The 27,927-nt window shown below is 34.6% G+C and overlaps 1 protein-coding gene across 1 annotated transcript; it reads right to left on the reverse strand.

The window, feature by feature from the left end:
• Window positions 1-27,887, reverse strand: LOC139704313 (zinc finger protein 345-like). The gene is given in 8 exon segments (XM_071607270.1): window positions 1-50; window positions 53-106; window positions 109-1,179; window positions 1,240-1,363; window positions 15,425-15,561; window positions 22,092-22,288; window positions 24,123-24,235; window positions 27,819-27,887. Coding segments are annotated over 8 exon segments (1,815 nt in total).
• Window positions 27,888-27,927: the final 40 nt, after the last annotated feature.

Consider the following 27,927-nt stretch of genomic DNA (forward strand, 5'->3'; position numbering starts at 1 on the left):
CTATTCTCCAGAGTGAGTTCTTCTATGGTGAATAATGCCTGTTTTATTCTAAAAGCTTTGCCACATTCCTTACATTTGTAGGGCTTCTCTCGAGTGTGAATTCTCTGTGGCAAATAAGGTGTGATTTTCGACTGAAAGCTTTGCCACATTCTTTGCATTGGTACGGCTTCTCTCCAGTGTGAATTCTCCTGTGGCGAATAAGGTTTGATTTTCTACTGAAAGCTTTGCCACATTCTTTACATTTGTAGGGTTTCTCTCCAGTGTGAGTTCTACTGTGGCAAATAAGGTGTGATTTTCGAATGAAAGCTTTGCCACATTCTTTACATTTGTAGGGCTTCTCTCCAGTGTGAGTTCTACTGTGGCGAATAAGGTGTGATTTTCGACTGAAAGCTTTGCCACATTCTTTACATTTGTAGGGCTTCTCTCCAGTGTGAGTTCTGCTGTGGCGAATAAGTTGTAATTTTCGAGTGAAAGCTTTGCCACATTCTTTACATTTGTAGGGCTTCTCTTCAGTGTGAGTTCTCCTGTGGCGAATAAGTTGTAATTTTCGAGTGAAAGCTTTGCCACATTCTTTACATTTGTAGGGCTTCTCTCCAGTGTGAGTTCTGCTGTGGCGAATAAGGTCTGATTTTTTACTGAAAGCTTTGCCACATTCTTTACATTTGTACGGCTTCTCTCCAGTGTGAGTTCTCCTGTGGTAAGTAAGTCCTTCTTTTCTACTGAAAGCTTTGCCACAATCTTTACATTTGTAGGGCTTCTCTCCAGTGTGAGTTCTGCTGTGGTAAGTAAGTCCTACTTTTCTACTGAAAGCTTTGCCACATTCTTTACATTTGTAGGGCTTCTCTCCACTGTGAGTTCTGCTGTGGTGAATAAGGTCTGATTTTTGACTAAAAGCATTGCTACATTCTTTACATTTGTAGGGCTTCTCTCCAGTGTGAGTTCTGCTGTGGCGAATAAGGAGTGATATATGACTGAAATCTTTGCCACATTCTTTACATTTGTAGGGCTTCTCTCCAGTGTGAGTTCTGCTGTGGTGAATAAGGTTTGTTTTTTGACTAAAAGCTTTGCCACATTCTCTACATTTGTAGAGCTTTTCTCCAGTGTGAATTCTTCTTTGGTAAATAATGTTTAATTTTTGACTAAAAACTTTACCATATTCTTCACATTTGTAGGGCTTCCCTTCAGTGAGAATTTTGCTTTGCTTAATAAAGATTGATTTTTCTTTATAAATTTTATCACATTCTGCCCAATGGTAGGGCATCTGTCCAGTGTGGGTTACTCTGTGGTTAATAAGATCATTTATTTTACTAAAAGCTTTGCCACATTTTTTATATTTGTAGGGCTTCTCTCCAGTATAAATTCTCTGGTGGTGAACAAGGCCTGATTTTTTATATGATTTCTGGTGTTCACTCTCACTTGTGGTTTTCCATATTTTCTTTTGTTGTAAATAGTCAAGATCACAACTTCTATATTTCCCATTTATCAATTTGTGAAATATATGTTTTATGCCCTTCTCTGGTGAATATTCTTGGGTATCATGTGGAGTCATGGCTGAAATAAACAAAAATAAAAAAAAATAAACAATAACTACTAGACAGGGATAAATATATTTTGCATACATAACATGAAATTAAGGTAGAATAAATACATAAGGAGTGTAGCAGATTAGTAAGTCCAAGTCATCATAAATCAAAAAATATATCAGTTCAATAAAAATGCACAAACAAAATTACCTTGAGAATATTACTCAAATTTTTGTAGAGACCACAGCATCCAAGAGGAATACATCATTAAGAAGAGTTATATAATAAAGAGAAGGTAAGTATGTTACTTTTATCATCCACAGCCATTTGTTCTCTATAAGATAGCATTGTGTATTTAGGAAATATCTATCAGCTACCTTCACTCTCAGTAGAACAAGAGAAATGTAAAACATACAAACATTTGTGGCTTTTTCAAAGAGTGTCTAAAAACTGGCTTTGGTCTACCATGACATACAGACATAAAAATAACTAGTATATTTTGAGTGATAATACCACAAATATTCAACAAGATTAAAGAGGCTATGGACTATTAAAAAGAAAAATGAACAAAAAATTTACTAAGAAATATACACATATATGTGTAAAAAATTTTCCATTAAAACATTTTAAATGACTATAAAAACCTTGGATAGCCTATGGCCATAATACTTGGATGAAGAAAATGCATAACAATCAAGTATAATAAATTGATTTTTATATTTTTAAATTTGTGAGATATGACGATTTCTTTCATTGACAAATACACCTTTGTTTATTTCCTAAATATATCATGGTATTTTATACTATATATATACAAGGTAAAATGACTAAATAGAATGAATTAACACAAAAAAAGAATGAATTAACACAATTATTATTTTAGATAATTATCAGTTTTGTTCTTACAAGGTATTGTATTTCTTCTATTAGTATTTATGAAAAATATAATACACTCACCATGTGGTAAAACAAAACTCTTGACCCTTTTATGCTCAATAAAATAAAAATATGTGACTTTGAGTATAATATCAACCCTACACAAAACACAGTACCTGGTGAGCAAAATTTTACCCACTAAATTTCTGATTCCACATATGAATCAAATGTTCCTGAAATTAATCTCTGCATGCCACATTTCTCTTAATGCAAAGTCCTGCATACTGAGAACAATGTGTGCACTAAATACAAAAACAGAGGTATCTCTTCAGTTTTCTGATTTAATTATTCATGGATACATATTTAGCACTGGCATTTCTGGAACTTTAGGTCATCCAACTTTTAATTTTTCATGTGTGGTGCTTGAGATTAACCCCCCCCCCCCAAATTTTATATCACTGAACTACAAAACAAGTCTTTTTAAAATTTTTTGACTCATGCTGTTTCTAAATTTCTATGACTTCCCTCAATCTTGAAGTACTTTTTCATGGCCTCCCAATTAGCAAATATTACAAGGATGCAGCACTGTTCTTGCCTATTTTTATTTATTTAAGAGTTTTTTTTTTTATACTTTTTTTCCAAAAATGAACTATATAATCTACTGTTGGCTCCTTTAATTAAAAAAAGTAATAAAGCAAATATAAACAAAGAGAAGCATGGCTTAATCCAAGTGACAAGAAAGAAAAAAAAAAAACATTAAAAACTGAAATTTAGGATACTGGCAATTATGAATTACTCAAAGAACACTAAATAACGATTTAAAGAAAGTTTAGAGACTGAAATTGAGACAAAAATATAAATATAAATAAGCACAAATTGTGCATGTGAATAATTTTTTAAGGAAAAAAATGAGAGGGGCATTCCTAAGTGTGCAAATCTGAAATTCTACCAATATGGGAGAGGCTTATCATGCAGGACCAAGTTTAAGACTAGTCTAAGCAACTTGTAAAATACTGTAAAAATTAAAAAACCTATAGGATATATAAAGATAAGTGGGACACACACACATACACACACACACACACACACACACACACATTACACTTGAGGGAATATATATTTGTAAAAAATCCAATCATGCCACAATGAAAAGCAATGATCTAGAAATTAAATCATTAATCACAATAGAAAAAATAAGAAATATAGAAAAAAAGCTTACAAAGCAGAAGTATAATGAGTTATTCACTTCAAAATATTTATGATTATTAATGCATTATTACAAAACCCAATAAAAAATTTACTAACAGAATTAAATCTAAAAAAAGAAACTTCTAAGAGAGCATTAAAAGAAACCAAGCATGATCTGCTCCTAGAGGGCCTATTTGTTTAAAGATGGATAATGCCTCTGCCTTTATATCTCATCCTTTTGCACAATTTTTAATGAATGAGATATAGTTTTAAATTATGAAGTTTCTCATAATCGTTTTGGACAAGCTTTTGTTGAATGAATAAATTATATCCCGATCCTTGCCTTTTCAAACAGAAACAAACAAAAGATCTAGCGTCTCTCATATTAAAATATACATTAAATAATGTTTTATTTACACTTAATGTGCTCAATATACAACATAAAATTAATACTCAAAATTGGTCATCTGCATTGAATAGGCATTTTATTCTCAAACATCCATTACCTATCTATCTATCTATCTATCTATCTATCTATCTATCTATGTGTATATATAAGATTCCAGCTTATCAGCATGGCAAGGTACTATGCCTTTGATCATGTGGGGAAAAGCATAGACTGTTAAATTATGCAAACATATTCTTTTTGATGCATGAAATATAGCAATTATAAATGTACATCAGGGACTTCACAAGTTGATTAGTAAGATTCATTTAACCCTGGAAGAGAAGAGTCCCTCCAAACAAGAGAATAATCATTCTCCTCAAAAGAGGAGAAACATTAAAAGAGGAAGCCAAGATACTATAATTCCAAATACTTGGGGGGATATAAAACCATTAATAACCTCAGCTCCAAAGGAGTTGGCTCAAATAGGGTAGAATGTACTATGGATAACTTAGTTACTTCTTTGGTTGCTAAACTCACACAAAACTCTGTTAATGCTTTGCTCTGTTTTTGTACACCACTTGTGGGAAATTCAGTACTGTCAGATCCTGGACTTCTACAACCCATTACAATATCTTGACTCACTTGGATGAAATTGTTATATACCTGAAAAAATATCTCATGGTATTCATTGTTGTGTTAGCAGAATAACTGTGTCCTTACCATCCACATAGTATTTAATAGGTCACAATCCTGCACAATTATTCATAAAAGGTCTATTCCTCTTGATAAAAACTGTGATAATTCAGTGAACCTTCTTTCTAAGGCAGAATTTGATCCTCTGACATTTTCCTTAGTGGGTTTCCCTGACTAGCTCTATGGGCTTACAAAACTACTATGAAACTCACCTATGCTATCATAAAAAGTATTAGTCATGCCTCCATGGCTGTTAATATGCTTAATGAAGAACAAAAACAACATTGTCAAGCCATACTTAAAATTCATGATTGCAATTGATTATCTGGTATTGTTATATCATAATGGATATCATAAGTTTAATTACATGTGTTCCTTCAATTTAAGTGATAATAGTAATTTTATTTCAAAAGAGTTAGATTACCTTAAAGATATGATTAAAAAGGTACAACAAGATGATTGATGATTGACTTGTTGGATGGCTAACGTCATGTTTACTCAATTTCATCTGCGTCAAAAAATATTCATAGGTGGATATTTACTGATGTTGGTACTTGCTGTTGTCTATGGCTGTCCTATTTTTTGCCCCCACCAGCATTAAGGAGATAAGTAATATTATTTTTTCAAAAGGCCTTAAAAAAGAGGGGGAGGGGGGCTTTAGGTATTCTGACCTTGGAAATAGAAAGTGTGGGGGTGATGGAAACTGGCACCCTGAGTCCCACAATTGAAATTCCCAGCAGTTTCACTCTGAAGCTATTAAGACAACTCTACAGGTGCACTATCTAGTTTCTGTGGTAATGTCCTTTGGGATAAGAGACTCTATGTTTGTATTAACTGTACGTTATCTTGGTTAGCTAACACTTGGTGTTAAAATAATACTAGGTTAGAATGTAGTCATTGCAACAGAAGCTATGTAATTTTGGGGTATATTATGTACAGCCATGAAGAGGAGTGGTCAGTTTTTTTAACTTTTCACTGAGATTGAGTCTCTCTCTTCTCTTTGCTTCTTTTACAGGTTTCCTCACAAGAAGATTTGTAACACATCATGCTGGCCCTAACAATAAAACGTAAGTTTTGATAGTTAATCTGAATAAACTGGGATATCACTAAAGAAGAAAATGGAGGATCACAAAGAATTTGAAAATGTGATAAATGTAGGGCAGTATGTGTTCAATGATTAAAATCAAAAGAAATAAACCTAAGCTTCTGAAATGTTTTTTTCTGCTAAATAACTACTCTACCAACATTTTTTATATTGTTTTTCTCCATTTGAACATCTCGCTGTGTCCCCTGCTCTGTGTAGGCTACAAGAGTTTACATCATTAAAGTATGCTAGGAACTACTTATCTAAAGTGGAGAATGTATAACATACCAAGAAAGAGAGAGATTAAAGAGTAACATAATATATATTAAAGAGTAAAGTATCTGTATTAAAAATGCCCTTTTTCTTTGAAACACAAATCTGAAACTCATTCTTACAGAGAAGTTCCCAGAAGATACAACAGAAGTACATCAAATAATAACTATTAATTAAAAATTTTAAAGGGAAATTAAACTTACCAAGGAAGGCAAAGTTTCTATAGTTCTCTAACATCACATCTTTATATAAGTTTTTCTGAGCAGGTTGAAGGCATTCCCATTCCTCTTCAGTAAAATCAATGGCTATATCCCTGAATGATAACAGTAACTGTAAAAAGAATAGATAAGTAAATAACACATTGACAACATGAACATTTGCACAGTCTGTAAGGTAATTGAAGTTAAAATGAGAATTAGTAGACTATCATGTAGGTGGTGTTTTGGAACAAAATGATACTATTATCTACTTCTGCAGAAAAAGTGATTTAAGTTCATATATATATGAAATATATATATATATATATATATATATATATATATATATATATATATATATATTCCACATTTGTTAAACACAATATAAAACTCAGGCATTACCACAAAAATATACATTTTTTGATTTTTTATATCATGATCTAAATTATGTATATTGTTCAGATGAAAAAAATTATTGTAATTAAAAAAGGGAATCCTCAAATTTTAATTGTACAATCACTAATCAGAAATTTACTAAAGTGTAGAATCTTATTTGTTATTTCTCTGATAGAGCTGGATTTTCTGAATATGTAGTGAGATCTCTAGTAAGCCCAATACCAATGGTATAAGAAAAATTTTGAAATGTAACAAGGTAGACAGACCACTTAATGGAAATATTTAATAGTGAATTTAAGTTCAAACATTTTATGGTATTTATGTATGTTATTAATATAAAAAATAACAAAAACAATCCTGTTTGCATTTTCCATTTTATAATTTTAACATACAAAATAATATATGCATAATTAGATTGATGCATATATTGTAAGATGTTTATAATAGAATATAGATATATCTTTTCAAAAAATATGTATTTTTTTGATTCTTTCTAGTTCTACCTGAGAGTAGAATCAATTTTTATGGTATTAATAAGCATGGGATATATCTTATCCTAATTAGAATCCTGTTCTTGTTGGTGACTATGATGGTAGGATTTATATATATCTTTAATATTTCTATCTCCTTCCTTTTTATTTATTTATTTATTTAACACTGTGCAATCTACTGTTCTTGTTTTCTTACCCTTCCCCACTTTATGAACTTTAGATTTCACGTATCAGAAAAAAAAAAAAAAAAACATTCAGTTTTAAAGAAATGGTTTGTTTTAGTAAGCATAACATCTCCAGATCCATTCATTTATTGGCAAATATCATAAAGTTATTCTTCTTTATGGCAGATTAATAATTTATTGTGTACATAAGCTACAATTTTTTATCTTGTCATCATTGAATGGACCCATTCCTCATTGAATGTTTGGTTTTATAGCTTAGCTATTGTGAATTGTGCTGCTATAAACATTAATGTGGCTGAGTCAATGTAGCATTCTGATTTTATGTCCTTCGGGTATATACAGTACAGTAAAAAACCTGGGTTAAATTGTCTTTCCATTTCTTTAAACAATATCCATAGAGGTTATTATGTTTCACTTAGACCTCTATACAGCTGCAAAAATTAAAATTCAACTAAACCTGAGGTTGAAAATAAAACATACAGAAAATAATTAGTAAGCCATAAAATGACTAAGAATTTATTATCAAATCCTCAATCCCAATGAAAAGTAAATTTTATAAACTAAAAGTAAAGAAAATCTTAAGCAAAAGAGAAAAATTAGAAGATATTAAAGATGAACATAACACAGAAAGAGTTACCAATATCAATGTTGGTGCTTTTAAAAAGCAAATGAGCAAGGTCTAGTGATGGACAACTGTAGTTCCAGTGACTGAGGAGGATGAGGAAAAAGGATCATAAATTTGAAGACAATATTATATATAATATTGTCTTATATATATTGTATTGAGCAACTTAATGAGGCACTTGGCAACTCAGCAAAACTGATAAAATAAAATACGGAAAGGACTGAGGATGTGGCTTCATGGATAAGCACCCCTGGGTTCAATTTACAGTACAAATAAAGAAAGCAGATACAATTAAAAAAGCAGTAGCAAATTTGAAAATTCAACAAATAATAATTATTTTAATTATATAGTATATAATTGCAAATATATGCATATATAATGATTTCTCACTTGATGGAAATACACTCTGATGGAAATTTTATCCTAAGAATATTCTGCAATTTTTCATTTCTCTGAGTATAATGACAAGAATCTAGATGGTATAGACTAGTTCATGGCTAAGATATTTGCTATATCCACTGTTGTACATAAAGTCTACTGCTGATGAAAATATCATGATGCCACATGATTGATGCTATGAAGTTAAATCAATAAGGGTAAACCTCATAATAAAATAAATGGTGGAATTACAGAAAACAACAACAAAAACAAAACTCTTTATAAGCCTCTTGTTATTTAGGCAGTGATACATAATGAAGATTGCAGTGCAGGGAAGAGGAAAAATGGCATTCATTCCAAAGAAAGATGCTAGGATATTGGGAAAACAGTGTGATAATAAAATGCTATTTTATCCCTAGACTCATAAAACATAACAACATATTGACACATTAAATGCTGAATATAAGTTATTAATAAATAATACTGAAATATATAAAAAATACAAAGCTTAAAAATTTACATACAAATGATAGAGTACATATGGTGGTGAAGAAAACTACTCCATTTACAATAACTTCAAAAAAAATAGATACTTGTGAATCAACTTAATGAAAGAGGTGAAAGATCTATATAAGAAAAAACTACAGAACCTTAAAGAAAAAAATCAGAAAATACCTTAGAAGATGGAAAGATCTACCTTGCTCATGAATAGGCAGAATTAATATTATCAAAATGACCATGCTATCAAAAGCACTATACAAATTTACTGCAATTCTGATCAAAATCCCAATGGCATTCCCCATAGAAATAGAAAAGCAACCACAAAATTTATCTGGAAAAATAAGAGACCCTGAATAGCTAAAGCAATCCTTAGCAGGAAGAGTGAAGCAGGTGGCATCACTATACCAGACCTAAACTATACTACAGAGCAATGGTAACAAAAACAGCATGGCATTGGCAACAAAAAAGACTGATAGACAAATTGTACAGAATAGAGGACACAGAGACTAACCCAAAAAATTACAATTATCATATATTAGACAAAGGTGCCAAAAACATGCACTGGAGAAAATATAGCCTCTTCAACAAACCCTATCTCTCACCATGCACAAAACTCAACTCAAAGTGTATCAAGAACCAAGGAATTAAACCAGAGATTTTGCATCTAATAGAATAAAATGCAGGCTCTAATCTTCATTATGTAGGATTAGGCCCCAATTTCCTTTACAAGACACCTATAGCACAAGAATTAAAACAAATAATCAATAAATGAGATGAAATCAAACTAAAAGTTTATTCTCAGCAAAAGAAACAATCTGTGAGGTGAAGAGAGATCCTACATCCTAGGAGGAATTTTTTACCCCTCACACATCAGATAGAGTACTAATCTCTAGGGTACACAAAGAACTCAATAATCTAAGCAAATAATAATAATAATAACAATAACAACAACAACAACAACAACCCATTCAACAAATGGGCCAAGGATCTGAACAGACAATTCTTAGAAGAGAATATACAATCAATCAACATTTTTTTCTATATATCTTATAGGTTATGCTGCTCCCTTTTCAGGACCAAGCATACTTCTTATTCAGTTTCTAAGGAAGGAAGACATGAACCAGAGTATTTTCAACTCTCCTTTATAAATTATCAAATACAATTTTCTATGTCATTTTCTAAACATAGCTGGACATGAGAAATAGAGACATGGAGCAGAGAACATTTTTATTAGAAATACAGTGTAAAAGAAAGAAAAAAAAAACCATAATTATTTGCACCACTTTGAAGCACAAGAGAAATGGACCCTGGAATTCAGAAAAGAAAGATTCATACTTTTATACTAGGGAATGTGGATGACATGGATGCCTAAAGTGAAAAGGTTATTACAAGCTTTTGAAATAAATTTTATGTGAGTGGCAGATAATCATTAACCAATTAGTATTTGCACAGTGTTTTCCAGGGGCTTTGTCAGCTGTGCACTACAGAACATACAGGTATTCATAGCCTCCATGAAGAGCATTATTCATCTGTATCCTCTAAAATTATTCCCACAGTACAGATAAAAAACCATGGGTATTTGTATACTAAATGGCAATTCAGCAGCCCACATCACACTACCCAGAGACAGAACTGTATGAAATTTCTTCAAAGACCATCAATGTATTGTTAGCTCCTGACACAGGGATGTCAGTCTGGGGAAATATTATTTTCTTTCCATTTTGAAGACAGTGCATTGACATTACATTTCAGGGGCAACACAAATACTTTTTTTTCATGTTAAGAAACTCTTCAGAAACAGAGCTCCCAAGACAGATTTCTTAGAAGCGTAAATGCCTGGAGATTACAAAATGAAAAAAAAAAAAAAAAAAAAAAAAATCAGTGGCCCTGAGAGACTCAGTAAGGCAATAAATCTAAAAGGCTTATTAGAAACTGAAAAGCAAAAAAGTAACTATTTCTAAAAATAAATATGCTCATTAGTTGCTATCTCCTCAGCATGTCATTAAGTAAACAACAAATTATGTATGAATATTTCTAGGATTGGCCAAATTTTATTCCATATGAATTTATATTAAACACCAAAATCCAAATAATAGAATTCATGATTCACTGCCAAAAATATTTATGAAAAAAATTCTTTAAGGAGTGGATGTTTAGTAAATATGTCATTTAACAATTTAATTACCATATGATTTTGGGGACATTTACTCACTTTCCTGCAGCCATAGTGTTGAGATATTTCTTATTTATTTTTCCTGTAGTAACTTCCAAAGATAAGCCCTAGAATCCACTTTAAATAACCTACACTTACAATCACAAAAGAGACCTATAATAAATGATGAGGATAAAAAAGGCAATTTTAAAAAATAATTTAAACTTTTTTCTTTTTGTTGAAATCAAACTCTAGCTGCATTTTTGGATCCATTTTCTCATCTTTTAAGCCAGAAATCATATAAAATATAAAGGCCAAAAATTTGAACTGCAAATTTATACATGAGTTATGTTTATTAGATTTAAAAATTCAAAATTTTTAGAAATTAAAGAAATGCAAAATAAAAACCCAATTTGGGAAAAAATTAATAATATTGATAAACTTTAGAACAAATGAATAATAATTAACTCAAAAGGAGTTTAAATTAGTATCTATTTGTGGAAAATATTTTGCTATTGATTATACATGATACTTCCCATCATAGAGACTAAGTGAAATTAGAGCATATGTAACCATGATAACATAAAATTATGCAATGGTACTCATCCAAACACTTTAAGTCCAAGGGCATGGCTCAATACAATACACATCTTGGAAGAGGTGAATAATAATTTGTAAGAAAAATGGTCACTAGGCCAGTCACATTTCATAACATATCCAGTTTAAAAAAGAGCATAAAACACTATGTATAAATTTTACATAGGTGCCTTATGAAAGTGGTATTTTACATATGTAAATTTTTAGAAACAAAATATGTAGAACTTATAAGAAAATAAAAATTATGAGAAGCACATCAAAGACTGAATTATTCATCCCATGTATAGATGATAAAACTCATCATTATAAAGGTGATCATTTCCCCCAAATTAATCCCCAATGCATCTCACCAAAATTGCTATGTACAAATATAAATATATCACAGTGAAGTCTACTTTTATGTGTATTCTATAATGTAATAATTTTAAAAAACTATAAATAATTATGCAATAGAAGAAAGTAGAAGAATAGGGAAAGGGGAACTACTGGATACTGATGGGTAGCAAATTATATTTCATGTGTTATGATTATGTCAAAATAGTCCTGACTATTAAATACAACAATAATGAAATAATAAAAAAATCAAAAAGACTTACTTTAAATGAAATAAGTAACCAAATCATAAATTTTAAAAATTAATCTACAAATTTATATGTAACTTTAGCCAAAAACCTTTTCAATTATAAGAGCAAAAAAAAAAAAAAAAAAAAAAAGAACTTATCATGGCCTACTATTCATATATATTGAGAAATCATAATATTACAATAATCATCAAAGTATCACAATATAAATAAAATCCCCATATGAATACATTTGTATGTAAAACCTGTATGCTTTATTGTGATAGCAAAGTCTAGATAAATCAACCATAACAAAAATAATCTCAGCAATGTAGCTATGACCTTTCTCAAAATAAATTTAAACCTACTCTTAGGGCTGTTTACCGGTGACAAGTCCTTGCCTCTGCAATGCTGAAGTATAATATCAGAAAAGCATGCCAAGGCAAGTTTAGAGTGGAACATTGAAGCTTTATTAAAGGATAGTAGAAAAGACTTCTCTCCAGAGGAAAAAGAGGAGGAATCCATGGAAGGGCAAGATCTTATCTGTTTTATAACTAAGTTCTTCCTTCATCTTTCCCACATTTCTGTCCTTTGATCTGTTATCTTGCAGTGATGGAATGTACATGGGAAGGCCCAAAGGCTGGGGGACAGGTGGGCTGAAGCAGTAATCTGGGCAGGAAAGGCTTTTGGATTATCATCTCCCTGTTTGCTGGGAGATGCTTCATTAACATTTCCTTGGGACAGGCTCTGGGCCTTGGGGACATTTTCAATTCCCCTTTTCCTGAACTCCATTCTAATATAATGTTCATTCTTCATTTTACTTGATATTAGACCTGATTTACCTAATAACACTAACTACCTAAATAATAATAATAATAATAATAATAATAATAATAATAATAATAATAAATGTAAAAAATAAAAGAAAGTCAAAATAAAAATTAGCTGGCTCAAGAGGAAATTAGGTGCCCCCAAACAACAGGTCCTTTCCTTCAAGAAAATGGCCTGTGGAGATTTGATTTTGATAATTATTCCACCTGTCAATCTCCAGCATCTGGTAAGACACTGGGCTGCAGGAACACACCTGACACATAGTATTTTAGGCAGATACTGAGGATGCCCTTTAAGCATAAGGAAGACAGCAAAGAGTCTCTTCCACTGACATATTCCCCACCTGGTTGGCCAGTAGGACTGAGGACATAGTGGCCCAGTGGGGGACTTAAGTCTGCAGAGACTGCCCAGAGTCCCAATCTACTAGCACCTGTTTTCACCACAGCCAGTCTTGTGGTTCCAATAAATAGTCTTTCTCCCCCAGCCTCCCTCACTAGGCCAATGCACACTCACCATTTCTTGGTTCTCCAGAGTTGAGCCTGCTTGGGATCCTCAGTTTCTGCACAGCAGAGCAACCTGCGACTCTGAAGTATGAGATTAAATTCCAGCCAAATGGGAAAAAAAGAGGACTTAGAAGAAAAGAAGTAAGAGTGAAAGCCCACCCTCCTCCTCCCTGATAACGCACAGGATTGGACAATTCCCACAAAATGCTCTTGATTAGAAGGGGCTTCAGATCATGCACATTGAATCTGAGACCAGTGAGCCCTTTTATTTGAGTGACAGGGAATATTATCCAATCTAGACATGAATAAGGGTTAGAATCTCAGGTTGTTGAGCCCTGCTTTTTTTTTTTTAATCTTGGAAATATAACCCAGAGCCTCAAGCTGCTGTTATTTTAAGGCAAGTGTTTTTTTTTTTTTTCCCCAGAAGTGAGATACTAGCTCAACCAACAGATTATTTTAATTTAAACTTACATATAAATTTATTTCAGTTTATGAATTATATATGCTTGTATATTATTCAGGAATTAATATAAAACAATGACAATCACTATCAAATTTTATTTAAATTCTTTTGATCTCTGTTCTTTTTAGGTGACAGATTGAACTTTGAACTGGAAAGAAACCCTCTAAAGTAAAAATGCCCAATAAAAACAACACATAAGATGCTGGGATTTTGGCTCAGGGGTAGAGCACTCACCTCGCATGTGCAAGACCCTGGGTTCGATCCTCAGCACCACATAAAAATAAATAAGTGAAATAAAAGTATTGTTTCCAGCTACAGCTAGAAAAATACATAAAAAACATAAGATACAAGGTGAGAAACCAGCCTCTATCTCAGAGAAAAGCCTGTCCAAGGAAGGGGGCATGACCCTTGTCCTTGGAAAGACCCACAGAACACTCCTAGGCATATATCCACCCTGCTGAGTTGTTTATCTACAAATAACAGGAGAGATCTGCTGAGCCAGGTGTCCTTGACTCAGTCAGGCTAGCTGAGGACCCATAGCAACCACCAATCAGCATGAGATACGGAAAGTACCTGGGATGCCAGATGACCCTCCCAGTAGTTTAAGGTGGTTGAAAACATGTTAGAAGACCACATAGTTCAGCAGGTACATCCCTCATGGCCTAAACAATCAGTTCAAATGAATCCCCCTCTTCTACTAACCAATCACCCTTACCCAACTTGTTCCCACCAGTAAATGTGCTAATCATGTTTTAGACTCATTTTATGATTTTCCCACGGTGTGTGATGATTTGCTAAGAGATGCTATGATGTATGTGGGGTCCCTGGCTTCCCCAGAGAGTGTATAAAAGTACTTCAAACTCTGTGCTCAGGGCCTCTCAGCATCACCAGTTGATGTGTACGTGGAGGACTGAGCTAGCTCACAATGAAAAACCAGCCTCTATCTCAGAGCAAAGCCTGTCCAAGGAAGGGACATGACCTTTGTCCTTGGAAAGACCCACAGAGCACTCCTAGGCACATTCCCACCCTGCTAAATGGTTTATCTACAAATAACAGGAGAGATCTGCTGCACCAGCTTTCCCTGACTCAGGCTAGGTGGTGATCCATAGAAACCCCCTAACAGCCACCAATCAACATGAGACAGGGAAATACCTGGGATGCCAGATGACCCTCCCAGTAGTTTATGGTGTTGAGAAACCATGTAGTTCAGCACATACTCCCCTCTTGCCTTAAGCCAATCAGTTCAAATGAATACCCCTTTTGTACTGACCAATCACCCTTACCCAAATTGTTCCCGCCAATGAATGTGCTAATCATGCTTTAGAGTTGTTATTTGATTTTCCTGCAGTGTGTGATGATTTGCTTAGAGATGCTATGATGTATGTGAAGTCCCTGCCTTCTCCAAAGACTATAAAACTGCTGCAAACCCTGGGCTCGGGGCCTCTCAGCGTCACCAGTTGTTGTGTGTGCATGCACGGAGGACCGAGCTAGCTTGCAATAAACACCTCTTTGCTGTTTACATCGATATTGGTCTCTGGTGGTCTTTTAGGGGTCCAGAATTCAAGCATAACAACAATAAATGCATCTTTGCTGCTTACATCAATCTTGGTCTCTGGTTGTCTTTTGGGGGTCCCAAATTTGAGGATAACAGTTTCTCCTGAAACCCATGGGAATAGAAGACAGCACTCCAGCTCTTTTGGACTGCAGTTTTATACCACAAAAAGTTGCAAAAGGGGGGTGTCTTGAGAACTTAAAAGGATTACAGGATTTTGACAAATAATACAAAGGCAAAGAGTAGGTTAATGGTCTAAATGGTTCAGCACTTAGGGAATAAGTTTAGATCACAACATCAGAATTTATGAGACACAACTAAGGTTTCAGAGAGGGTTATTATTGGTCAGGAAAAGCCAGCCAAATGGCAAAAATGGATGACTTAGGAGATAAGAAGTAACAGTAAAATCCCACTCTCCTCCTCCCTGATGACACACAGGATTGGACAGTTCCCACAAAATGCTCTTGACTGGAAGGGGCTTCAAATCATGTATATTGAATCTGAGACCAGATAGCCCTTTATGAGTCATCACTAAAGTTTCAGGGAGGGTTGTTATCAGGGAAAACAACCCTGATTTTTACAAGCATAATACAAAGGCAGGTACAAGGTTAATGGTTTAAAATTGTTCATCACTTAGGGAGTAAAATTAGATCACAACATCAGAAATTATGAGGCACCACTAAGGCTTCAGAGAGGGTTGTCATTTGGTCAGGGAAAGCCAGAATTTATGAGTCATCACTAAATTTTCAGGGAGGGTTGTTATCTCATCAGGGAAAACCAGGCATGGGTGAATTCAAGGCACTGGCAGGCATTTCAAGCAAGTTTAGATATCACAGTAATTTATAATGAAGCAGAAATTAACTTTTCATGGCTGTGTGATGAGATGGCTCCCAATCTTAAGAGGAATTTAGACTGGATTTTTCACTTGTGATAGCCATAGCTTTTAAAGTATATATTTCATACTTTAACAAGTTTTAACACTAAATTATTAATATGAATTACTACTAATTTTTTTCTTAAAAAACAATTAAAATAGAAATGAAGGTATTTGTTATTAAGTGGGTAAAAATTTTGATTAATATATTGATGATATAAACATGGAAAATTGTGACAATGATAAAAAGACATTTAATATAATGGCTTCAATATTATAAGTCCCTATGATTAATGTTCAGTGGGTCAGTTCTTCATTTTTTTTTTATTCTTTAGGTCATTTTGAATTACAGTTTTGTAAATGTTTGTTAAGTATACAAAGTTCAGATTTTGTAATTTGTAAAGTAGGAAAATGGCACATTTGATCCCCTGTGAGGATTTTAAAACTTATAAACCATGTGGGGCATCTTAGCACATTTTTTTTTTTTCATATTTGCACACAGTACAATTCTAGAGAGGAATGAGTTGGAGATATAGTCTACTGTCCTGAGCAAAAGAGAAAATTGCCTTAGGCTATTTCTAAAGCTTTTAACTTTTCTAAATTTTCAGAATTTTTGGTAATTTGAAAAAATATTTTAAAAATGAATTGTTTGAAATTATTTATTTATCTTTCCTGCATTCTTTTTCACTTTTATTTATTTTTTAGAAGAACTAAGAGAACAGAATTCCAAAAACATTCCATGTGAATATAAAGGTATGTTTCTAATGATCAAGATAGAAAGCAGAAGCAAAACATCATCTAATTTGATGGGTCTGCCTCAAACTAGAGAGTTACACATCTATATCTGCCATTCTTCACTAGGCTCCTGCAGTTGAAAAAAAAAACACCAGCCAACAAAGAGAAATGTCTTTTTTAGTTTGATTGTTTCTCACAAATAATTCAAGCTAAAATACACTAGTATCACTGTAGTTTCAGAACAAAATGTATTTTTAAATAATAAAAATAATATGTATACATAAATATATAAATAAGTATAAAATAAAATATAATGTTAGATAGATATTTTTTGCCTGGATAATCTTCTTGTACATATTTCCCTTTAGACACAGTTCTGGGAACAAAGTATCACAAATAAGACATGGATCCTACATTGCTACACAGAGTAATTAAGGCACATACTAAAAGCTTGGTATAAAACTTGGCATAGAGACATAAATAAGTAGAGAACACCATAGAAAATTATATCTAAATGCTAAGCAGCAAATTCATAATCTATAAGTACATGAAGAGACAAGTTATCATAGTATATTTTATGACTGAGTTGCTGCTAATATACAGAGATAGAGATATTTATTAAGAGATGGTTTTATGCATATTTTTGGTTTAAAAAGGGAAGGATCAAATAATGTAGGTGATTTAAACATGAGCAACTAATATTTTTCTGTGTTCAGTACCTTTTTTAGCAGATATATAAATTGTAATTAATTCCAACCAGTAAAATGGAGAAAAGGTATAAAGATTACTCTCTATGAGTAAAACTACTTAAAAATAGTACCAAAACTTCCATTCATGTCCAAATGTTTATTCCTGACAAAAAAAACTGCTTCTTTTGAACCATTTCTGTAGATATGATTTTTTATAATAAATATTTTTGTGATTTTTTGCACATTACTTGATATAGTTATGCTTCACATTTTCTCTTCTGTGCAAAACATAGACCTGAGAAAGACTCAAATCTCTGCTGCCTCCTCTGCAAAGACTTTTGATTTCTCCCAGCACATGTTCCATCTACCTATTTTACCACCTATATTCTGAAAGAAAAAAAAAATTCTAACTTCTAAACTTCCTTGATATTTGAGCTATCTTTTAATTTTTAAGCTTATATCATTTCTATAATCAATATGGTGCTTTCAGTAAAGAATGGCTATTATTATGCACCTGGTTCATTTACAGGAGTTTTGTTTTGTTCTTTGGTTTTATTTACAGTGAAGTTAAAAAAAAAAGGTTAACGTTGAAACAGAACACAAAGAAAAGACTACCAACTCCGATTTGAAATCAAATTAAATCAAGATTGTATTGTGTACACAAAACCTGGACAGAACTCTCTCTTACAAAACTCCATGCTAGAGATCACCCCCTGATCTTCAGGAAAAAGTTTTTACAGCACAAAATGTTACAAAGAAGGTCGGTGTCTCTGGTACTATACAGATAACAAGATTTTGACAAGCATAAAACAAAGGCAGATAGCAGGTTAAGGATCTACATGTCTCAACATTTCAAGGTAGGGAATAAATTCAACTCCAGACATTAGAATTTATGAGCTGCCACTGAGATTTTGAGAGAGTTGTTATTTGGTCAGTGGGAGCCAGGATTTATGAGGCACCAGTAAGGTTTTAGAGAGGGTTGTTATCCGGTCAGGGATAGCCAGGCATAGGTGAATTCAAAGCACAGGTAGAAATTCCAAACAAGTTTAAAACATCAAAATATTGTCAGGCCAAAGAGAAATTTTAGTTTTCTTACAGAAAATAAAAATAAACTTTTTATAGCTTTTTGACAAGATGTCTCCCAATCTTATACTGGAATTAGGCTGCGTTCATGATTAATACTGTTCAGAGTCAAAAGATTGGTTTAAAATCCCAGGCCTTTTAAATATTTTTTTTTATATATTATGTCATTGAAATATTCATACCAATGGTGACCACACCAGGTGAAAAGATTAATAATTGAAAACAATTTCCAATACAATAGTAAATATAAAATTGTTTTTTTTTTCTCTTTAAAAGTTCTTTAGCACAGTTCATGTTACCAACATTTGTTGTATATTTTCTATCTAGTTTTAACATTAAGGCTTACATTTACTTTGATAGGGAAATTATGTTAAATTTGATTTCTTCAAATGGTCAATGTCGAGATTCAATTAGATATTCCAGCAGAGTTTGGCATGAAGCACTTGTGAAATGTTTAAGGCAGACCTCTATAAGACTACAGCTGCTTGTTCATGTGATTGCTTTTGTTTTCCTAAAATAAGTGAAGTTTTGTATGGTAAAACAATAAAATTATCAAAAAAGTAAGATACAATTTGAATTTTGAACTGGAAATATATAGCTCACAGTCATACTTTGTTTTACTCACCTACAGACAATATGTTACAAAACAAATATTTTGCAAAGTTCTGGTAAATGATATATAAAAACATTTTTAAAACTCAATGATAAAGAGGCATAACCCATTTCATAGAGGTGTGCAAAAGATTAGAAAATGGTTCTTAAAAGAAGATGTACAAAATATCAGTAAGAACAAAAAAGAAACCAGTCTTAAGATAAATGTAAATTAAATCTGAATGACATATTGTTACATATTTATTAGAGTGGTTAAAATACAAAAGGCTAATAGCCCCTCATGTGGGCAAGATTGCAGAGGAACTGGAAATCCTCTGTGATATTTCTGAGTATATATAATGGACCCAACATTTTGAAAAACAAACTTGTATTTTCCATTTTTGTTTCTGAAATTGAACATAGACACCAAATGTGAGTCCCCAAACCTCCACTCTGAAGTTTTACCCAAGAGAAGTGAAGACACACATCACAAAAGTAGCATTTAGTAACATTTTATTCATAATACATAATATTTGTAGTTTGGAGTCTACAAATAGAAAATTAAATACACTCTGGCCAATTTACCTATGCATTGAATAGCATTTAGTAAAGTCCTTCAATGCCTTACTGTTAGATGTACTATGAATTAATAATAAAACAAGATAACTAAAGTTTATTTAAATAAAAATACATAAACTCTTGTGTTTTATATAAAATTCTAACACAGACTATAATCAGTTGAGAAAATATAAAAATAGTGATTGCTTCTGGTGTGATGGAGTTGAAATTGACTATTGTAAGAAATTTGGGGGTTTTGGATGCTTATAAGGCATAAAAATACAATTATGGGAGAGGGTCTCATTGGAAAAAAAAAATCTATGTTTCACTGTGTATGGTGGTTCAAGCCTGTAATTGTAGCAGCTTTGGTGAATGAGGCAGGAGAATCACATATTTGAAACAAGACTCAGCAACTTAAAGTTGTAAGCAACCTAGAGGGACCATGTTAAAAAAAACAAACAAACAAGTAAAAAAAAAAAAAAACCTGGGGATGTGGCTTAAAGGTTAAGCATGCCCTTGAGTTCAATTCCTAGTTAAGAAAGAAAGAAAGAAGAGAAAAGAAAAGAAAAAGAAAAAAATAACACCCTTCACAGCATGAAACTGTCCAGGGAATTATGACAAAGAGCCATCATCCAAAAGTTGAGAATTTCAAGTGAACTCATGGGGAAAAAGAGAGTCAGAGAAAGTGTCTCTGGAAATTATTTGCCCAGGTAATATAGCTAGAAGTATGGCAGGGGTTATAAAAATCTGAAGGGTGGTATCACCTTGGGGTCTCTTAACCACACCCTCTTTTAATTGGACATTAGATGCTAGGTGCCCAAAGCAGGTGGGATGTGAATGGTGAGAATTTTTCTACATTCATATATATTTTTAAAATAATTAGGGGTAAATAAGTTTGGATTTGGCATTCATGAGCTTTTGAACGAATGGTATTCTGTCTTTAGTGAAGATGTAATTTAGGAACAAACACATGGAGCAACCATGGAGTTATCTGATGCCACTCAAGAACAGGAAAAATTGAAAATCAGAACAAGGAAGAGATCTGCTAAGCAGGGTGACAAAGGCCTGCTCGAATGCTGGCAGTTATTTTGCAAGATTCCAGGGTCCTTGGATGATAAGACATGACACACCACAGGGACATTTGGGACATGTGAGTTAGAGCCTCAAGGGAGAGAAGGTGCCCAGCAGGGACACACGGGGCTGCACCCACAGAATAGGACATAGCAATCTGGGGTACTAGGGGCAACTTATGTATGCACAGTGGAGTGGGATTAGCTGAATTTTAAGGGCTCCCTGTGGATTGACATTTTGATCATCTTCTTGGACTCTTGAATATGGATAAGTGCTGTCCAGGGTGGCAGGGTCTCTGGACCTGGTAATCCCATGGAGCCCCTGCCTGGAGTTCCTGGCCTCCTCATCCAGGACTGTCCCCCTTGGTTAGCTTTCTATGTTATCCCCAGGGCCCTTGTCATTCCACTTCTCTCTCTAGAACTTTCCCGTCCCCACTTATCATATGGACTACCCACTCACTCCCTCTGGATTTTGTTGGACATGAGCTTTTCAACAGTCTGGAGGTTCCCCCTCTCATCCCTGTCTCCAACAGACAATCTCTGTGCCCCCCACATTGTGCCCATTGCCTTTACCTTTCCTGATCTACTCTATATTTTTTTCTCTCTCCCCTCTCAAAATTATAAGCTCCAATTACATTCTATCCCCAATGCCTAGAACAGAGATGCTCAATAAATGTTTGCTCAGACAAATCCTGAATCAACATCTGCCACAGGAACTTAGCACACACCACCCAATTTCACAGTCCCTTTCTCCACCTAAACCTGTTTCTGAAGAGCTGAGATGTGAGGCCATGTTTCCAACAGAAACCGTAATGTGTAAGTGGAATCTCATCATGCCTCCCAAAGAATCTACTGTCCACTCTCTTTCACTGGTGAAACAGATCACATGACCAAGTCTGAGGGCAACAGAATCTAGGCTGGACTCTGCCCAATGGGAAAGATAAAATAATCTAATTCATGTCAGCTGCTAACATTCATCATTGTCACATGGTCATCATCCTCTTCATGACATCATTCCCATCAACATTATGTCACTATCATTGGCATAACCATTGCTGTTTTCACCATCATAATCATTGTCATCATTATTGCCACTGCAGTCATCATCATCACCACCACCATAATCACCACCACCACCACTACTATCATCACCACCATCATTATCATCACCATCATCACCATCACATTTATTGTCATCATCATCATTGCCATCATCAGCATCACCAGAAACTCTGAGGAGAGACAACAATTCATAAAGTCAGCCCCTTCCATCAAGTTCATAAGCAAAGGTGGCACAAGAACTTTTCATGGCTAAGAATCTAGTGATGATGTGGTTTTGTACATCCAGGAAAGATGGGTGTGAAGTTCCTGTGTGAGCACATGAGGGCCTGGTGAGCACATCATGATAAAGCCTGAGAGTGACCTACTGTGCCCACTGAGGCAAGTATCTTTCTCACTCGAAAATCAATCAGCCTGAGGAAGATAAATGCGCATTATGGGTAAAATACAAATGTGAGATTGTGAAGAGTAGAGCAGTAACAAATTTAGTGTCAGGCAGTAAACTTCATTCTGTAATACACTCCAGTTTGAAGAAAAACATAATTAACAAGGTTGCATGTTTCCTAAGAATGTTTTTAACCTGATATCCTGGAATAATGACTGTCATCTCTATTTCAAAACTTACTAGGTAATCCACATTAACTTTCATTGTTTCATGGGGAAAGAAATCCATCAGTTTGTTAAAGCTAACAAGGGCCATCGATTTTACATATTATTTGTAGTTTCTTAACTAGTTTTTGCTTTGGTCTTTTTGGTGTCTCATATTTTCTCATGGAGATGAGTTATTGCCCCACAGGTAGCTGTCTTGGAGGAGATGCCCAGTAGTGAGTCAAAGTGATGGTCAGGATAAAGAATAATGGGACATCAGATGTCTGTGGACCAAACACAGAATTAGCCTCGCTGTACAAAACAGAGGTGCTCCTCAAAGGTGCTGCCTGGAGAATCCCCTGAATGGGTCGTGGTTTGGAAAAGATCACTTTGTCTTTTAAGTTTCTGTCCTCCATTTCTCTTTGGCCTCCAGTGGGCAGAGGCCCCTGCCAAGTGAGCATGAAGTGCATCCTTTCCCTGGCTATTAGGAAGGTGGCTTTGCCCCCCACCACCCAATTCTGCAGAAAGAGACATCATATGAAATGCTTTGTGAGACTGCCATATGGCACTCCACCCTCTTATACACTCTGCAATAAGTAGGCTTTCCCAAAACCAAGGAGGGACATGGCAACAGGGTAACACAGGAGAAAGAGAGTGGGCTCCATAGCATTCATGGCTCAAATCACAGCTGTCTTTTCACAAGGCCTCTGCATTTTGTTTTAGTGTCCATGCCTCAATCTCCTCAAACTTAAAATGAGAAGAGGATCCATCAGCCAGGATGATGCACTTGACACTGGCAGGGCAGGTTTTCCATGAAAATTACCTTGTGTGTTCAGATGTTCAAAGCTGGATATGACTGCCTAGGTGTCCCAGTGAGACACAGATCCTCATGTGAAGTTGAGTGCAGTTTTGCCACATGGAGTTGGTCCAAGGCTCCTCAGCATTGAGGCCCTGGGTCTCAAGCATGTGGTCAGCCAGGATACCACTGGTGGTGAGTGGACTTAACTGGACTGCTTAACGACCTAAGCACAGGACCACAAAGCACCAGTTCCCAACCACCACTGCCTGATCTCAGCAGCAGCTGTGAAGTCAGATTTGTTCTCTCCAGAAAGAAATGGAACATGAGTCCAAGAGGTCAGGCCCCTCCTCCCACACGTAGCACTGTTTAAGGACCAAATCCAGATTGATAGTCACACTTCTTATCCACAATACATGGAACCTCAAAGATGCCTCCTTCATCTTTTCCAGGTAAATTCAGGCAAGAGCACTGGGCTTGTGATCCTCTCAGCAGGTCTTTGACCACTGAGTTCCCAAACAGAGCCTTCCTCCAGTCCAAGTGAACTTTGTCCAAGGCCATATTTTCATGAAATACCAACAGCATTCCTTCTTCTGACTCTGGACAGACAGTGCCAGCCTCACGAGTACCAAAGGTCCCATGCCCAGAAGGGCCTCCAGTTGTTCTGCTGTGCTGTGCTCACCATCTTAAAATCCTCAACAATTTCATCCTTGAACCTGTGCTCTGAAAGTGCAGCCTAGTGAAACAAAGGCAGTCCACAAGCATAGAGTGCCTGCATCAGGCATGGCCATCCTTTCTCACATTCCCAGTCACCTGCAGAGCCTGCAACCACCAGGAGCACATGAGGCTGGGGCTGGCAGAATGCCTTGTCAGTCAGCAGGATGCATAGTGAGTACCACAGGTGCATCATGAGGAGGCCGGGAAGACAAGCTGCCTCAACAAGTTGCTCAGCACCTAACCACAGCTTGCTTTGAATGCAAAAAAAAAAAAAAAAAAAAAAGAGCAGCAGCATTCTAAGAAATATGACTGACCAAAGAGCTGCCTAATGGATTCCTGCCTCTTGTTACTCATCAGCATACAGAAAATCTTTCACTGTAGCAAACTTACTCATGTAACTGCTCCAAATACACCTTTTCCTTTGACCTTTACTCTATGTAAACATGACTGTAAAAGAAAATTACTAGTGGATATAAAAGTGAAGAAATTGGTCTCCCTGGATTGCACAGTTGTCTGTTTACTGGCTTCAAATGAAGTCTGAATGTTTAGCTAAACTATCAGTACTGAAGGCTCAGTCACTGAATACTGAAAATATTACTTTTGCAAGCTGCCCTAAAGCAAATCTCTAATTCAAATAAATATTTACTGCACATAGCACTGTTGAAAGTGCTGGATTTCATGCAGAATAGACAGTACCAAATTACAAAGTTATTCCATGTCTTCTTTTGGAATAATTTGTAAAGTTTAGCAACACTTAAATCACATGATGAAAAAATAGCAATGGAAACATACCACAGCATAGAACAGTGACTCTTCTAATTAAAGGTTAAAATATTAAATTTCAACGATAACAAGACTGGAGAACTGTATCCTAACAGTTTAGAATTCCAAAATGACAAGTATATCTCATATCTTAAGTGAACTCAGAAAAAAGATTAAAAATTATTCCACACACAGCAAGTATTGAGTCTACCAGCTCTAAGAGGTCATTCTGGCTTAGAAATATAAAAGAATGTGAAGACTGACCCCAAATGATTTTTTTAAGATACCAATAACAAACTGAAAATTTTAAGTAAATATTCTAATAGCGGGTATTAAATATAACACTCTAACAGCATATTCTTCATTACTGAACTCAGCTAACTGGACCAAGAATAGAAATTACTATATCTTATAGAAGATACAACCTTAATTATTCATCATAAATATAACCATCCATAGCTCTGCCACAATATTCAAGACATTTTACAGCTTAGTAAGGATGTCCCTTTGAAAACCATCCACTATCTTTTTCCCTTGCAATGATACTACCCTTTAAGGTTGTTTCTCTAAAAGAACCCAACACCTGCTACATTTGTGTACAATGTATAACTACTCTCATGTGTAACTGATTAGAACTAGTGAATATATTTTTTTTAAAGAACCCAACAAACTCATGCCATGTACACCAAAATATATAAAAATCACTTGTCAGTGATAACTGGATGGCATGTGCTTCGAATTCCCTTAGAAAGTTACTCTTCTTCTAATTTTTTCAGGTTCTTCAGAAATGTCATGTTTTGTGTTCTAAAAGGTACAATTTTGCTAAACCATAAGCTTTTAGTGAATTTTGACTGACATGATTACTCTGCCCGTGTTCCAAACACATCATACCCAAATTCATATCTACATTAAACACTACTAATCCTGAGTGTTCAGTAACCATGGAACCGAGACCATGAGCTCTGCAAGCACAATATCCAAGTATTCTCATCTTCACTGATAAGCAGTGTCCACTAAACAAAAGATGAAACCAACCATAGTATTCAGTTATTTCATCTTCTATTTATTGATTTTTGGAGTTTTACAAATGAAAATGGCTTGCTTTAGGTAAATTTGTGAAAAAAGCACAGAAATTTAACTGCTTATAGTTAAAATTATGAAAATTTACATCTCACCTCTGATACTGATTTTAATTAAAATTGTGAAATTACACCTGCTACAGCTTGAGTTCCATTGAAGCTAAGAGCCAATTTGTGGTTACTTCTGATACCTCTGATGTCAGTTACTGCCCTCCTTTTGCATTTTACTTTGAAGAAAACACTGTTGTGTGGAGTAAGATCTACTTGTAATTTGAAATATTCTTGGCACGGTGCTTACCAGTTGATATGCAGCAGCTCTGCTCATCATCACAACAATGCTATAATGGAGAATATTATAGACAGGTAGAGTGTCACTGACCTTAATATACTTGTTCAAGGTCACTGAGCTACTTCCCATTACTAACAGCACAGAGTATATCTTGAATATTTTATCAAGAGGGCCCCAAATAGGACCACACCTGCCAGAGAATATGGATTCATCCCACCATGAGTACCTCCCATTTAATCTCAGCAAATTTATTTTTCTCGAATTCACCTTAATCTGACCATATGCCTTGGCATGGAGGAGAAACAACATAGTGGCAGAGCTGGTGTGGGCAACAATTTATCTTCCAAGTATTAGCATTCAGCTAGCCTTCATTGTCATATCTTGCAAAGCTAGGAAAGATCAAGATCTCTTAAGTAAAATGACATCTATGAAATGGCCTTACCTGCAATGCTATTTTCAATACTGACCATGTATAAAGTGACTTTAAATATTCAAAACAATTCTGATCTTATATGTAGCAGTGTTTATCACATAAGCAAATGATTTGTGTCATGTTATAACACATAAGATATATAAATGAGTAATTTATCCTTCATTCCTCCAAAAATTACTTTGTATTTCATTAATGAAAACAGAACAATGAGTTGTCTGTGGAACTGAGTATCAAACCCAAGGCCTCACACATGTGAAGCAAGCTACATCCCCAGCCCAAAATGCTAGTGTTTGAATGATGCTGTTGGAGTAACAGTGTAGTGCCAGGCCAGCCTTCCACTGTTCTATGACCAAAATTCCTATTTAACTGCTACACACACTGATGTTTCATGGATTTACATCCAGAAAAGAAGTTCTCAGAAACCATATAACTTCCACCCTTTTAGAGTTGCTGTACAGTATATTGTACTCTTTGAGATGCAGAAAGAAATTTCAATTCAGACTTCACTAACATAGGAGCAAGAACAGTTAAACAGCATCTACTGTTCTTTGTCCATTAAGAAAGATTGCTCAGCCAGGTTGGTGACACACACCTATAATCCCAGTGGCTTGTAAACATGAAGTAGGAGGATTGCAAGTTCAAACCCAGCCTTAGCAATTTAGTGAGGCTTTAAGCAACTTAACAGAACTCTGTCTCAAGAAAAAAGAAAAAAAAAAATAGTTGGGGATGTGGCTCAGTGATTGAGCACCCTGAGCTCAATTCGTGGTACAGAAAAAAGAAAACATAAAAACAGAATAAGCTGCACTGTATAAAATAAATTTTAATTACTTTATCTAAGAGCTAATAAAGGTACCTCTGAAAATCCATGCTAGTCTCTGGAAAGTCATAGCAAAAAAAATAACCAAACCCTAGAGAGGCTTCTATTAGTGAATGAAGTCAAGTGAACTGTCACTGAAACATAACATCTTGACAGGCACATCCCAAACTAAGCTGGTCTAAAAGTGAACTCTGTTTACTTCCTGCATTCTAGTCTACTCACTTGTGAACCTTGTTCTTGCACAGAAATGCTGTCATCATGGTCTACCCAGGCCACAAACTTCTGAGGCATTCCTAACCTTCCCCTTCAGATCTTAACATCTGCCCAAGCC

The sequence above is a fragment of the Marmota flaviventris genome, unplaced genomic scaffold, assembly GCF_047511675.1.
Source record: "Marmota flaviventris isolate mMarFla1 unplaced genomic scaffold, mMarFla1.hap1 Scaffold_49, whole genome shotgun sequence".
In the NCBI taxonomy this organism is placed as follows: Eukaryota; Metazoa; Chordata; class Mammalia; order Rodentia; family Sciuridae; genus Marmota; species Marmota flaviventris.